Here is a 14127-nt window from a genome sequence, read left to right as displayed (position 1 = left end):
TGTGGGGCTATAGTGGGCTGGGCAGGGCTGTGCTATAAAGGCCCAAGGAGGGCTCTGCCACAGGGGCTGAGCTGTGAGTGAGGTGGGGTCACGGTCTGTGCCAAGGGGACTGCTGAGTGCAGGGCTGCGGCAGCCTGGGGACAGTGTGGTCTGTGGCAAGGGCTGGACACAGCTGGCAAAGTGGGGACACTACTGGGGACACTGCAGTCCCTGCAGGGAGGTGTGCCACCCTGAGCCTGAGAAGGAGTTGTTGGATCTCTGGGAGCACCCAGGTCTTGGCAGCAGAGACTGTCTGGGTGCAGGAGCAGTGTGCATGAGGGCTTTTTCCTCTTGTTTTTCAGATGCTTGCTCAGGCACATGGCGAGCCTCAAAACTCTGACTCTTTTCGGAAGCTGTGCTGTGGCTGTGTCAGGAAGGTGAGTGGTGGAGCAAAGGGTGCTGTTGTCGTGGGTGGATTTACTGGCAGGGCAGGGAGAGGACAAAATCAAAAAACCCTTTTAGTCTTTGCTTCCCTCGTTCATGACATCCTTTGGTACCTGTTGTTTGGGCTGTGGCCAGGAGGTGTCCCCTCTGGACTCCTGGAGCAGCGCTTTTGGTGACTCCTGGAGCTTTGCCGCAGGGTGGCTCCTCCCGTCCTTTTGGCAGAGTCAGCGACTTCTAGCGTAGAGAAACAGCTGTTTGAGTGATTTCTCCTCCCTCCCAAAGTGCTAATGTCCCCGTTGCAACTTCCTAAGCTGTCTGCAAGAAAGGCAAAGAGGAAGAAAGGCGTATTCTGGGGCATTGAGGTGGCTGAAACGCTCAAGTGGCGTGGCTGGGAACTCGGAAAAGAGATGATCAAACATCTGATCTTGAAGAATGTTCATGAGAAAACCCAGAAGCTGAGCTACAGGTGCGTGGGAAGTTTATTTCTCCTTTGTACTCCTCACACTCTCACCACATCTTCATCCCTCCTGCTGTATCAGTCATATTATCACCTTTCCTCGGATTCATCTGCCCCCTCTCCCCTTGGGCTATGTGCTGGAGACAGCACATGCACACTTACATAGCAGGACAGAAACCTGCTAATTCAGAAGCACAGCCCCTGTTCCTGGCAGGAGTATTTTAAATGAAATGCCTTTTTTTAAATTCTGTTTTGCTGATACTTCTGTCTGTGAGGCATTTCCAGTCTAGTGAGATTTTAATTGTGGATGTATGCCAGCCAGCCACTAGCGTGTCCTAAAACCATTGCTCCCGGGAGTCCCACTGGATGTTGAGCCACTGCAGCACTCCCTGTGACCCTCCCTGAAACTCAAATGTTTCTGCCCAATGTGTTTTGCTCATGCTGCATGGCCTGGGAATGTAAAATATTGTTCAAGGAAAGCGTAGGTACTTAGAGCTGGGAATAGGTTTTCAGGACACCTGGGTTCTGCCTCTGTTTCTTCTGATATGCTACCAAGGGACCCTTGGGGCCAGGTGTGTAAAGTGCTTCTAGTTGTGGGGTCTGGAGGTTTTGATTCTTTTATTCTCTTTTCTGCTGTCTAACTTAACAACTGTGTGCCCTCAGACAAAATCTCTTGTTTTGATTTCATTATCTAGATGTCCTTCCACGCGATTCTTCTTCACTGTTTTTCCACAGCCCATCACTCTGAGCCCTGGTATGTCCTTAACTCTGCCCATCGTTTTCCGGCCCACTGAAAAGGTAAAGTGGCAACACCAAAACTGCTCTCAGTGCTCTGGCTGGCTTCCAGGGGGACAGTGGGCCTCTGCCTCTCTTGTCCTTTCTGATTTGTTTTCACTTGAATGAATCGGTCCTTAGGGAAGGTTCTAGCATAGAAAGACTGGGCAGCATGATCTTCCTGCTCTCCCCACATCTCCATCAGCTGAGGGAGCCCTAACCTCTGACTTCTCTGCAGCGTTTGCCAGTAGTTATGAGAGGGATCCTCACAAAAAGTATTCCCAGTTTTTCACGTGCTGCTTCTGGCCATGAAATCAGTAAGATAAAGTGCTTGAACTGTCCACACCTGGTTTGATCCCAGGGAAACTCAGCTGGGTGGTTTTAGTGCAGAACTTTAGGTTGAGGGACTCACTCTCTGCTTTCTTACAGGATACCCCAAAGCCTGTACATTGAAGGGCTACTGATTTTCTATTAAGGGGTATGTGAAGGGCCTCCCTTCTTTTGGATGGGGTGGGTTTCTTTAAGCTTTATTTTTAACAGCAATGATTCTTTTTACCCAGCCCCTTTTCTTGATTTTCAGGTTGTTCCTCGTGTCTGTCTTGGCTCTGAGTCTTGATCTCTGGCTGTTGTCCACAGCTATATGTCTTTGATGTGTATCTCAGTCCTAGCCATAGAGCGTGATCATTGGGTGGACTCCCAGTACCTTGCTCTCTTAGTATCATGGTTTTCTGATGACTGTTCAGTGTTCCCTTTATGAAATAAGCTGCTGGCCTTGTTCCATATTCAGCTAATAGTTTGTCTGCATGACATCAATCACTAGAGCAGAAGGCTTCTTTTCTTAGAGAGAGCAAGGACTGTGTGTGCTGCAGTGCCCAAGCTCTCTCCTTACCTATATAAGTGGTACTCAGGAGAGGTGACAACTGGGGAGCATGGAAGACATGTATCTTGCGATTTCTTCTATCTTAGCTGGTTAGCAGATGTCCTGGGGCTGTTTGTACACAGTGCTGTCAACGCTGCATCTTTAAGTTGTGTGTTATACACTTAAGTGCTTTGTCAGCTAGAGGCCTAATCAAAGACTAAAATTTCCGTGCTCGTGGAGCTCAAGGAGAGGTTGTACATGCTTCAGTTAAGCTGAACTGAGATCTTGAAAACACTGAAATAAATCCACCTGCATCAAAACACATCAGGTGAAATAAATGTGGTCTTCAGCTGCTCTCTCTGAGGGTGTTCAGGTGTTCCCTGACAGAGTGAGGAGTATGCCTGAGTACCTTGCTCACTACCTGCCCTTTCTGAGTGCTTCATATACTCTGTCCTGCACAGAGGCCTCCTCTGGTGCCTCTGTCACTGATGTTTTTTCCCAATGCTCTCACAGAGGTGAAGGTGATGGGTGTTCACGGATGGAGCTGCAGTACCTGCAAGATGGAGCCCATCTAACTGCTGTCTTTCCTTGCTTTTCTGTGCAGAGGGAGTATGAAGACAGCATCTGCTTTAAGAAGGCTGAGGGTGAGTTCTCTGTCACCCTGCGTGCTATGCTTCCACGCTCCTGTCTGTCCTTCCCAGCTGCTGTCCGGTTGCCCATCTGTGCTGTCCACAATGTCACGGAGACAACATTCCCTGTGCGCAACATTGGGTGAGTGAGATGTGGCTGGGCAGACCCTCTTTCTGTTTTGTCAGGTATTTTGCCACCTTCTTGGACTCTCCAATGAATGCAACTCATTTCAGTTGTTACTAGATCTGCTGGCTGCCTTAACAAGCAGCAGACCTCTGCCTCCTCTGAGGTCACAGCAGAAAAGGCAGCAGAAATGGTAGTACGGGTCAGATCTCACTGTGGGCATGCCTTGGCACCTCACATCTGTCTGTTTCCAGCATACGCTGAGAACCATTCATGCACAGGAAATAGCTGGGGACCAGCAGTGTCCCACTGAGAAGATCCCACATCCACAGGAGAGGCCTGGGCTTCTAGCTAATCAAAGGCAGCCTCCCTAGTGTGGGCAGGGAGAGATGAGCTACCAGCTGGAAACATTTTAGTCTTTCTGTGACTTGATTTTTCTTCCCTCAGCACAGGAATGCTGTAGACATGGCAGTGGAGTTGCTGGTGCTCAAGCTGACCTCTTTGATTTGGAGGCAGGCAATACAGAAGTTGGAGAGTCTCTCCAGTGCCTGCTCTTAGGTTCATGGAGCTGCCCAAAGCAGTGGCAGTATTCTATGGCTTGGACTCATCATTTAGGAGCAAATTATGCTCCCAGTTACCAAGGGCTCTCTTATTTTAATAAGGGAAGGACAGTAATTCAGTGAGTATTGTAGAAAGAAGTACAGTGAAGAAGTTCCTAGATAGGAAGGAGATATACTTCCAACCATTTACAGTGAGAGCAAAATAACCTTTACTGGTTGGAAAATGGCCTGTGTTGCCCAAAGCAGTCAGCTGATGCGGTAGGAGGGTGGAAAGAACAGAGGGCACATGTACCTTAAGCAGAGTGAGGTATCGGCCAGAAACCATTTCAGGTGATTCATTCTCCCCTTAGAGAAATCATTTGTGCTGACTGAGGGGTCCAGGGTGGTGGAGGATATGGATGGTAAGTAACAGACAGCTTGGAATCGATAAAATATAAAAAGCTGGTGGTATGTCATGTTCTTTGCACAAATCAAACAAGCAGAGGGAGTTCTGGAGAGTTGAATGAGGTATTAGGAAAACAGCTCGGTCCTCTCTTCTCACCTGGGCATATAACAGAAGAACAGATGTTCATTTGGAATTAAGTAGCAGCAAATTTAGATACAGGAAAAGCAAATACTTCATTCTGGAGCTGATTTGTTTGCTGTCACATGATGAAGCTGAGAAATTTTATGGACATTAATAAAGTTCTTAGATGTAATAGCTAAGATTCATTAAAGTGTGAACACAGCATTTGCAGATACTAGAGATAAATTTATTCCCAGCATCACATCTTTGGCCAGATGCATTAGGGATTCTGCCATTTGACATTGGTTGCTTCACATCCTAACTGAACAACCCATTGGAAAAGGTCCATCCTATGCGTGATTGCACAGGCAGCAAAGGATCCGTTCATCTACTTAAAACGTATCTCCATTTCCTAGTGATCTTGTTACTGTGTTTGCCTGGGAGACGCCAAGCCCTTTCTACATGATTCCTGACTGCGGCATGCTGAAGCCAGGTGCTGAGTGCATGGTCAAGGTGGTCTTCCAACCCAAGGTGGCTGTGGTCTACGATGTGGCAGCAACATGCTGGTTTGGAGGTGAAGAGAAACAAAAGAAGACTATCCAGCTAAAAGCCCTGGGTGAGTCTATCTTGCATTTAACACTGAAATAAATGTGTATCATCCCTAACTGTGCAATAGCATTCCACAGGGAGGCTATGCCACAGTTGGCTCAAGCCACTGATGAGCAAGTGAAGCCCATGGTTTGAAAGTGGCCTGTGAAATTCTCTGATATACTATTGTCAATTTGGAAGTGTGATCTGAAGAGGCAGTAGAGATAGTGGGGCCCAACACGCTCTGGAGCATGGTTTGGCCAAACTGGCATTTCTGGAGCCTGCTTAAGCTGACAGAGGGGAAGAAATGAGATGAGTTCATTGGCACAATGCAAAAACCTCCAGAAACTCCTGGTCTTGTCTGCACTCAGTCTCTCCTGTCTGTCCCTGCTAGACAGAGAGCCAGAGTGAAATTTCTAAAGCTTTCTGGATGCAAGCTAGAATAAGCAATGGTTTCATTAGCAAGTCCTTGCCTGAAGTGCCTTATATGGCTGCTGACAAACCAAAGGTGTGACTCTGAGTTTAGTAAATTAGGGCTAGAAGGGACCTTATTTGGTTCAAAGCAGGGCTGACTTTGAAGGTAGATCCAATGTCAGAGTTACCTGAGGTTGTTCGGAGGCTTGTCCAGTTAAGCGTTGAATATCCAAGGATGGAGATTCCACCTCTCTCTCTTAACCCAGTATATAATTCCCTTTAACAGCCAAATATCCCTACCTGCGGGTGAATGCGACAGAGGAAGACTATGAAGGTGTACAGCCTGAGAAGTTTCGGGATGTGCTGTGCTTTGGATCAGTGCCAGTGGGGACAACTGTGGAGAAGTGTGTAGAAATCTTCAACATGTCCGTGGTATGTGGAGAGAGAGACTATTCTTGTGAGAAGTTGGCATGCTGGCATGTTTCCCTGGGGTATGAGGTCTTGAGTATCTCCCTCAATGCTGTGAAAATAACCCAAGTAGGAGTGTGAATAAAACAGAGATGATGAGCCTTCCCCTACCAACCAGGCCATTCACCCTTGCCTTCCAGGTACGGTGCTAGAAACTTATCCATTTGCAGCATGGTATGGCAGTTCCTCCGTGCTTCCCACTGGCTGCCTGATCTGGACCAAGCGCATTGTTGTCCTTCACATCTTGCAGCTCTCCTGCTCACCTGGGCAAGCCCATCAGTCCTGTGTGGCAGTTGTGGTAGTCTCAAATTGGCATGCATGTATCCCAGGCAGCTGATGGATCTTCTGGTGTGCTGCTTCTCAGTGGTCTGCAACCTGGTGAATTGCTCTCAAAGTGAAGTGGGCTGCATTTGAGCACCTTGTTCTCTTTGCCAGCTCAGCCCATCACAGCCTCATTAAAAGCTGGAGGTACTCAGAGGCTGCTGACATGGATGACAGCAGTGCTAGCTCCTCCACAGGCTCCCCAGCTTGGGAGTGGCAAAGACATACTCATTTGTTGTACTCTTATTATTCACACTGCAGTGGTGCTCAGCATCGCCAGGCAAGGATTAGGACCTTCTTTAAGGGGTTTGAGGAAGGTGTCAGAGCATCAGTCTTGTTTTTTGTGAAAAGAAAATCCCCAGACAAGGTGGGACTGTGGATGGAAGGAAATAAGTTATCTGCCTGCCTGTCCTCCTGGTCACAGCAGTCACTTAGGCTACTTTGGCCCTTGGGGACACCTTGAGCAATCCTCCCCCTACCAGGAGGGAGACTCCAACCCCAGAGATCACCAGGACATTTTGCTGCAGTCCATTGACTTCTGAGCATATGGTGGGACCTTGCTGCTGGCAGTGCTCCAGCAGGACAGGGTTGCAGAGGTTTGCCCAGCATTTCTGAGCTGGGCTGCAGTAGCCTTGGTGTTCTTCGTGGTGTTCAGCTCTGCTGAAAACTGCAGTTCTTCACTGATTAGTGTCCTGTATTCACAGCCATTCTGGCTCCTGTTGGCTCCTTTGTTAACCTATTTATTTTCTGCTTCCAGGTAGATGCACCATGTAGGATAGAAAGAGCAAAAGACCCTCTGGTTCGAGATCATGTTTTCTCCTGTGATGTGTCCCATGGCGTTGTCCCTGCCAAAGGGAAGCTGGTCTTGTGCATACGATTTCAGCCGCAGACAGTAGGAGAGCACAGTACTGACTATTTCACTATCATATCTGCTGGATGCCTCCTGCAGACTGTGCTGAAGGTGGTTGGCTCATGTAAAGGTACCAGAGTGAAAGCCTTCCCTGTTTCTCCCTGTCGTCTTCTTAGCACTGCAGGGGAAGGGCAAGTGCTTGGGGAAGGACTAGGGACTGTCACAGCCCTCAGTCGTATACTCACCTTCTGCTGGGATCCAGGCTGTCCCCAGTGCACTGTTTGGGGTTTATACTTGCCTGAGACAGATATGAGACTGTTGGAAGCAATGTCCAGCTGTTTGCTAGGACTGGTGGGTTTGCTGATGGGGTGATTCTGGTTTGGGAAGATCAGTTAAGTGCAGCAGTGGCTAGTGACATGTTGACAGAAACAGCTATGACAGCTCCAGGATCTGTCTTGCATGTTGTTGTGCTAGGCCCTTTGGTGTCCCTGCACCAATATTCTGTGGACTTCGACTGGATCAATCTTGGGGAAAGTTTGGTGCAGATGCTGAAAATCAGCAACATCTCAGATGTCCCAGCCTATTACCAGTTTGATATTGATGGCAGAGGGAGCGTCTTCTCCTTGGATCGTCCCTGTGGAGTCTTGGAGGGCACAACAACACTGGCACTGAAGGTGACCTTTCGACCTACTCACCCCATCAGCTATCACCGCAGAGTGGTGTGCCTTGTCCACCATCAGGTATGAGAGGCAAAGGGTGGTTGCCACTGCGATAGCTCAGAGGGCTCTTCCAATGTAACCCACCAGGGCTGGCTTATCTCATGTAGTAGCCCCTGGAAATCTCTTCTCACTGCATTTCCATAGATACCTGTTCTGGGCTCTTGCTGAGCAGAATCCCCGTGGTGCTGGTTCCTATCAGCAGTAGAGGGCTGATGCGGACAGACAGTCAGTAATGCCTACAGGTGGGGTGAGGTGCAGCCTCAGTGGCTCCTGTCCATTTAGGTCTCTGAGTTAAATTTAGCTGCACAGTTGTGCACTGAGTGCCTTCAACTTTCACTCCACTTTCAAGAAAGTTCTTGGGCCACATCAAGATATAAAGTAAGTGGCAGTCTAACATTGCAGACACTAAGCCTTTCCCAGGCATGGTTTTGGAAGTGAGGTACTAGGATGGTATAACACTCAAAGCAATCACAGACGGGCAGTTTATTTCTTATAATCCTCTCTGCTGTTTCCTCAGGAACCCATGTATGTGGACTTTTTTGGTACCTGCCATTCAGACACAGCTAAGCCAGCCATCCTTCAGGCAAAACACCTCTCCTGGTACCGAACCAACATGGTGAGGGGACTGACCCTCTACCCTCCTGATATCCTGAGTGTGATGCTGAAGGATGGCAAGTTGCAGATGGATGAAAAAGGAGCCCTCATGCTGCCCACCGAGGTATGAGCTGCCCTCCCTGGAATCTAAGATACTCCCATGCTGTTCTCTGCAGATGTTTGGCTTCTGTTGCACAGGCCAGACAGCTCTAAGAAGGACTTGCAGGTGCCAGACTGATTTATTTAGTATCTCTGCTGTTAATGTTCCCAGCACACAGCAACACTGTCTGCATCATTTGGGTCTTACCCAAGCTCAGCCGCTAAACCACTTTCTGGCTTTAACTCAATCACAGGGTCTTCTTTGTTTCATGTAGCTTCAGATTGAGGACTGGCTTACAAACAGGAGCTTCCTTGAAGCCTAGACTTTGAGCTGTCCTGGGAACTGTTACTGAAGTGCATCTTGCATGCCCTCTTGCTTGTGAAGCAGTCAGGACTGTAGGGCCTGGTGTCTCCCACAGGCACACTTCTCCTGCTCACACTGAGATGTTTCCATCCTAGATCCCTCAGGACAAGCCTCCCAAGGAACACTTTGAAGCCAACTCCATGATTGAATATTTGTACGATGGTGTAAGCAGCGACCTGGCCTTGTTTCCCCCTCATGTTAGTGTCAGCCCCAGGGAATATGATTTTGGTTGCTGCGTGCCGCTCCACAAGGTAGAGCCACTTCCTCTCTGTGTGACCAACCACACCAAAGGAAAGATCACTGTTGCCTGGACTCCGAGCCACGGCAGTGCCTTCCGAGTGAGCCCTGAAATCTGCGACATCCCACCTTTGAAGTCTTCAGCCTTCCGTGTCCTCTTCCAGCCTGCTCAGCTCAACAGTCTCTATGCAGCAGAGCTGGAAGGTTTTGCTTTCTACAAGGTTAGTAGGAATTACTAGGACCAGTTTCCAGAGAGCGCCTGGCAAGAGACTGCAGGCTAAAGGCGTTTGGGGGAATTAAACTTCAAATGGAACCTTTTATTTTGAGTTTGGCAAACTGGCATCTTTACTAACTCCTTTGGCCGCTGTTTTGATACACTGGTGAATTAAAATTTCTCCTTCACCTATGTCCTGGCAAAGATAAATCAGCAAAGCAAGCCACAGCTCATGCATACAGACAGCCACACTTGGTCTTACCCCCACAGTGAATGTGAAGTAATGTACACCTCACTGAAGGAGTAATTACTGTGAATTACTGCACTATTAGCATAGATGGGAGCCTGGACAGGGATGGTTGTTGTGGCCTGGGTGATGGGCAGTAACTTGGGTTTTGTGTCTGGCCCTCCACAAGTAAAGATGCTGAGGACAGTGTACATCACTGCAGCCTCTCCTCCCATGTGATGTGGGATTCATATCACACAGGGCTGCAATTGCAGGAGTTTTAGCATCCAGAAACTTCCTGGTAGGTGAGAGAGATCTTCATTACGTTGTTGATTATTTTTCTTGCATTTTTTTCCCTTCTAAGCCAGTGTGGAGGATATCTGGGAGTAACCTTAGAGCCAGGAGTTTCTTAGGCTCAGATAAAGGATAGATGATTATTTTCAGCGACTCACTGTTAAGTGCTAACTTTAGCATCTGCAAGTATCTCAAACTGCCTAGAGTGTCTGTAGACCCTCCTTCCCTAAGGCAACTCTTGTTGCAACTCTTATCACACAATAGCTTGGATAGGTCCTTCTGCTTGAAAGTCACTCTGTGGTCTTTTGAGTCTGAAATGTAGCTATTTAGGAAAGCAGCACTCATGTTCCTCATCTGGCACTGGTCAGTCCTTCTTCCCTGAAAAAGTCAATTCCTCAGCCCTGGGGATGTCATTGAAACAAACTGCTGCTTGTGATGGTACATGCACTTGAAGGCATCTTGCTGCGCTCCCTTCCTGCATGCACTCTGTTCTGTCCCTTGTGTGCCTGCAGGTGCTGAGACACTACAGCAACATCGAGGAGGATGCCACCATCTGTCCATCCTGGTGCCTGACTGTCAGGCTGAGAGCGCACACGTATGAAGCAGAACGGGAGCACTTCATCCCACAGTACATCCTGGATGTCCCCAAGGTGTGTAACTGGTTGATGTTTGGATCTTTGCAGAGACGCTCAGTGTTTACCTCTAAAGTCTTTACCTTGTCTCCCATTGCACCATCCTGAGATGTGGCTTAGGTGGTTTCTGATGGTGTGGAGACTCCTGCTTTGGTACGGAGGTAGGATGCTCTTTCTCTTGCATTAGCTTCCCAGCCTCTAGCGTGTCAGGTTGCAGTGAGCATCTCATTAGCTCTGAGAGGAAAGCTGTTGGGATCTTCTTCCTTTCTGTTTAAGTGGACATAGGCACTGACAAGGGTGTTTAGTGCCCTCCCAGGAACCTCAGACACTCTGCATGCACTTAGGTAAATGGAGGGCAGCACACAGAATCCACACTTATGGAAGAGAAGTGGTTGCAAGGTAGAGTGGAATTTTCCCTGACTCTTCTTGCTGTTTCTGTAGCACAAGAAAGTATTGTTCCTATGAGGTAAAGTGAGATCTGACCCTAGGAAGTAAAAGTGGTCTTGAAAACCTCTTAGAAAATCTCCTCAGCTAGTTCAGGACACACAGCCTATATCTGATATGCATGAGCTGGAGTATAATGGAAAGTAGCTTCATTGGTCCCATGAGCCTATGAAAGATGAGGGCCACTGTGGGAAGGGAAAAGACTGCAATTTGTATACCCTTGGGTGATTTCCTTTCTTTCCTTGAAGAGAAGCAGTTACAAAGTTCTCCATAGACACAGGATAGTGCTTGTTGGAACCTGGAATTCAACACAGTGAAAGCTGTTTCTTTAAGCTGGTTTTCTAAACCCAGTGCAAACAACCCTTCTTGCTTGTCTCCACCAGACTTTTCCTCCTGTGGCTCCTAACACTGACACCTACTGCAGTATGCTGCTCTTGAACACAGGCACCTCTTTGATAACCTTCAGTGTGAACCAAGCTGCCTGTCCCTCTGTTTTGGTCAAGCCCTGCTCAGGACACATCATTCCAGGAGGCCACCAGATTTTCTTTCTCTCCACTCACCCAGTTAACACAGTCTTGCAGCAGCATGTCCTGCCTTTGCAGCTGAACTCTTATCCTGGATACACCAAGGTAGGGGGAGGGAAGTAGAAGATGGTGGGCAAAGTTTTGTTCCCTTGTAGTCTTCCCTTTTCACAGTGACTTGCGTTGTGATCCCTGTTATCTCTCCTAATGGTTAGTTTGGATTTTTCCTTTTGGAAATAGGTATGAAAGAATATTTTCAGCATTTAAGACGGGGTCAACACTGCAGATAGAAGGTGCTTGTGGTGCCAGATATCCTGTACCCCTTGTTCCCTTGGGTTTCCATCTCCTGGAATGCACTATACTATGCTCAGGTCCCTTCTTGACAGCACAACTAAAAGTCCTTCCCCTCCTTCTTCAGACCAGTTTGTTCTTGCTTCTCTCTTGGAAGGAGCAACATCTTTGCAAGGCTCCTCCAGAGGTAGCTGAGACTTCTAGCTAATGTCTGTTACTTTTCCCTTAATTCCACAGGAGATTGCTCTCCAGAGTTGTGGAGAGTCCCTTCTTTTGCTCTTAGAAGGTGATGGAAATCTATACTTTAAGCCTGTCTATATAGGGACCTCCTCTACACGAATGTATACCATAAAAAACTGCACAAGGCTACCCATGGTTTTCACATGGAAGATCCATCAGTCTGACAGCAAGATCCTGTCTGTCAGCCCCACTACAGGGATCCTCCAGCCCTATGAAGCCATGGTAAGTTCAAGTTCTACCAAAGTTGTATTTTGCTCTCTGCAATACAGCTGTGGAGTGTTTAGAGCAGAAATGTGAGGGGTGCCAATCATTTGGGCATTAATGACAAAGTTGAAGAACACCAGTCAGTGTCTTAGTTTGGGTTGCTAGCCAGCATCTGCAGTTATACTGGGAACCACAGTGTGGATTTGCCCAAACATGATTACATCCTCCCTGACTACAGGACCAAATGGGTCTTAAACAGGCACTAGATAATGATACCCTGGATGGGACTGGGCATAAACACAGCAGCAACTTTGTCATGCACCAGGAGATGTTAATAGACAGAAGACAAATGAGAGCACGAGAGGGTTTATGATGTTGTTCTTCTGTTCTCCCACCTGTAAATTCAGGTTCTAAACTCCTACTGTATTCCCTGAGTGCTTTTTGAGAGTAGTGAGGACTAGCATATCTCCACGGCCTGGCTTTGAATATCTGAATGTGCATTCCCAATAAGGGCCTTTGATACAGGCAGAGGTGGTGGAGGATTGAAGTGAGAGTGTCTCCAGAGCTGTCTGTAGAGGACTAGGTTAGCTGTAATGGAGGAAGGGGCTGTGCGTTGAATACAACCATTGTGGTGTATAGGCTTGACTCTGGTCTGGACCTCCTGTGAGTGCTCTCCTTCCCTCTTGTGATTTCAGGTTCAGGTGTGGACTTTTACTCCGGACAAGGAGACCAAGTATCTGCTGCGAGCTATGGTGTTTGTGAGGAGGAAAAGCCCAGACCCCATGTCTCCCAAAAGTGTCCATTACGCTTTACGAATTGTTGGAGAGGGGGTGCTGGGCACCATCAGGGTAAGGAACTGGGGCCCACTGCGTAGCAGGAGGGGTACTAGGGTGAGATGGGGGTCTTGGGCTTCCCCTTTTTGCGCAAACTGTACTGGAGACAACCAATAAGGATTTACAACAAAATTCCCAGACATTGCTTTCGATGGAGATGACAGAGGTGATTCTGGCAGCCTAATGGCAACAGCATGATGTAAATGTCCCGCTAATTCAAATGTGACCTGCCTGAATCCTCTGAGATCACTCTCAAATCCTCTGTTCCAGACTGAACTGAGCAAGCCATTTGGCTCCTTGTGACTCCCAACTCTCTCCTCTCATTCTGTCTGCTCTCCTTCTCCATTTGTTCTGCTGTCAGTCCGATTTCTAAGTGTAGCGGACCTGACAAGTTGAGCGGCCACAATGTAGGTTTCCTCCTATTATCTGCAGATCTGTGCAGGCACCTTCATTTTCAGGCAGGTTTCTTAAGGAATCAGAGCTAATAAAATAATATTTTGTACATCATTGTCAATCATGTTGGATGGATGGGTAGAAAGGTCTTAGAGGTATTTAGTCACTGTAAATTGCATGCAAGTGGATTATTAGCCAAAAGAGAGGGAGACTCTTAATGCAGCCATGAAAGGACTGGCAGATCGAGCTCAGCCTTTGTGCCACGTGCAGCTGGCCAGCTAGTGTCCTCACAGCCCCAAATGTGCTGCATCTTACCCATAACAGTAGGAGAAAGCATTTGGAGGATGGATTGAGCCCCCTGCAGCCCTGTTAGAACATCTCCCAGGACATGTCAGGTCCTACACAAAGTAGGGAGCCCTTTGCACTGCACTGTGCATGCCAAGGGATCAGCATGTGGAGAGATAAGTGGTGGCTACACTCGACTGCTACACTCAACATGTAACAGTGACTTTTTCACGGCGGGTTTGAATTCCAGGCACAAAAGGAACACCTGGACCTCGGAAATGTTCTGGTTGGTGACCTGCAAAGCTGCAGCATTGTACTGCTAAATGATGGGATCTGTTCTTTGAAGTACATCCTCAGCGTGGAACAAATGATCACTGGGCCTTGTGACCCTGAGGAAGTCCGCAGTGATCCACTGGGTACTGTAAGGAAATTAGCATGGGATGGGGCCTTGGCCTTCCCCTCTTTTCTGCAAAATCGTTGTAGCATGAACTCAGAGGTTGGGCTGCTTGCTGGCTAGATTGTATTGGTTCTCTTAAGTGCCTTAAGGTACCCATGTTTTATATGA

The 14127-nt window shown here is 48.0% G+C and overlaps 1 protein-coding gene across 1 annotated transcript in view; it reads left to right on the top strand.

The window, feature by feature from the left end:
- Nucleotides 1-341: 341 nt before the first annotated feature.
- Nucleotides 342-14127, top strand: part of CFAP65 (cilia and flagella associated protein 65) — a 32536-nt gene continuing 18750 nt past the window's right edge. Inside the window, exons 1-15 of the mRNA XM_072874546.1 lie at nucleotides 342-416; nucleotides 735-889; nucleotides 1576-1678; nucleotides 3118-3284; nucleotides 4748-4947; nucleotides 5620-5765; nucleotides 6880-7102; nucleotides 7447-7712; nucleotides 8209-8409; nucleotides 8844-9206; nucleotides 10232-10369; nucleotides 11179-11424; nucleotides 11845-12069; nucleotides 12747-12899; nucleotides 13813-13978. Coding sequence (XP_072730647.1) covers nucleotides 342-416; nucleotides 735-889; nucleotides 1576-1678; nucleotides 3118-3284; nucleotides 4748-4947; nucleotides 5620-5765; nucleotides 6880-7102; nucleotides 7447-7712; nucleotides 8209-8409; nucleotides 8844-9206; nucleotides 10232-10369; nucleotides 11179-11424; nucleotides 11845-12069; nucleotides 12747-12899; nucleotides 13813-13978 — 2827 coding nt within the window. The remainder of the gene's footprint in view (nucleotides 417-734; nucleotides 890-1575; nucleotides 1679-3117; nucleotides 3285-4747; nucleotides 4948-5619; nucleotides 5766-6879; nucleotides 7103-7446; nucleotides 7713-8208; nucleotides 8410-8843; nucleotides 9207-10231; nucleotides 10370-11178; nucleotides 11425-11844; nucleotides 12070-12746; nucleotides 12900-13812; nucleotides 13979-14127) is intronic.

The sequence above is a fragment of the Ciconia boyciana genome, chromosome 10, assembly GCF_034638445.1.
Source record: "Ciconia boyciana chromosome 10, ASM3463844v1, whole genome shotgun sequence".
NCBI lineage: Eukaryota > Metazoa > Chordata > Aves > Ciconiiformes > Ciconiidae > Ciconia > Ciconia boyciana.
Note: the sequence above shows the minus strand (reverse complement) of the source record. Positions and strands in the feature narration are given on the sequence as shown.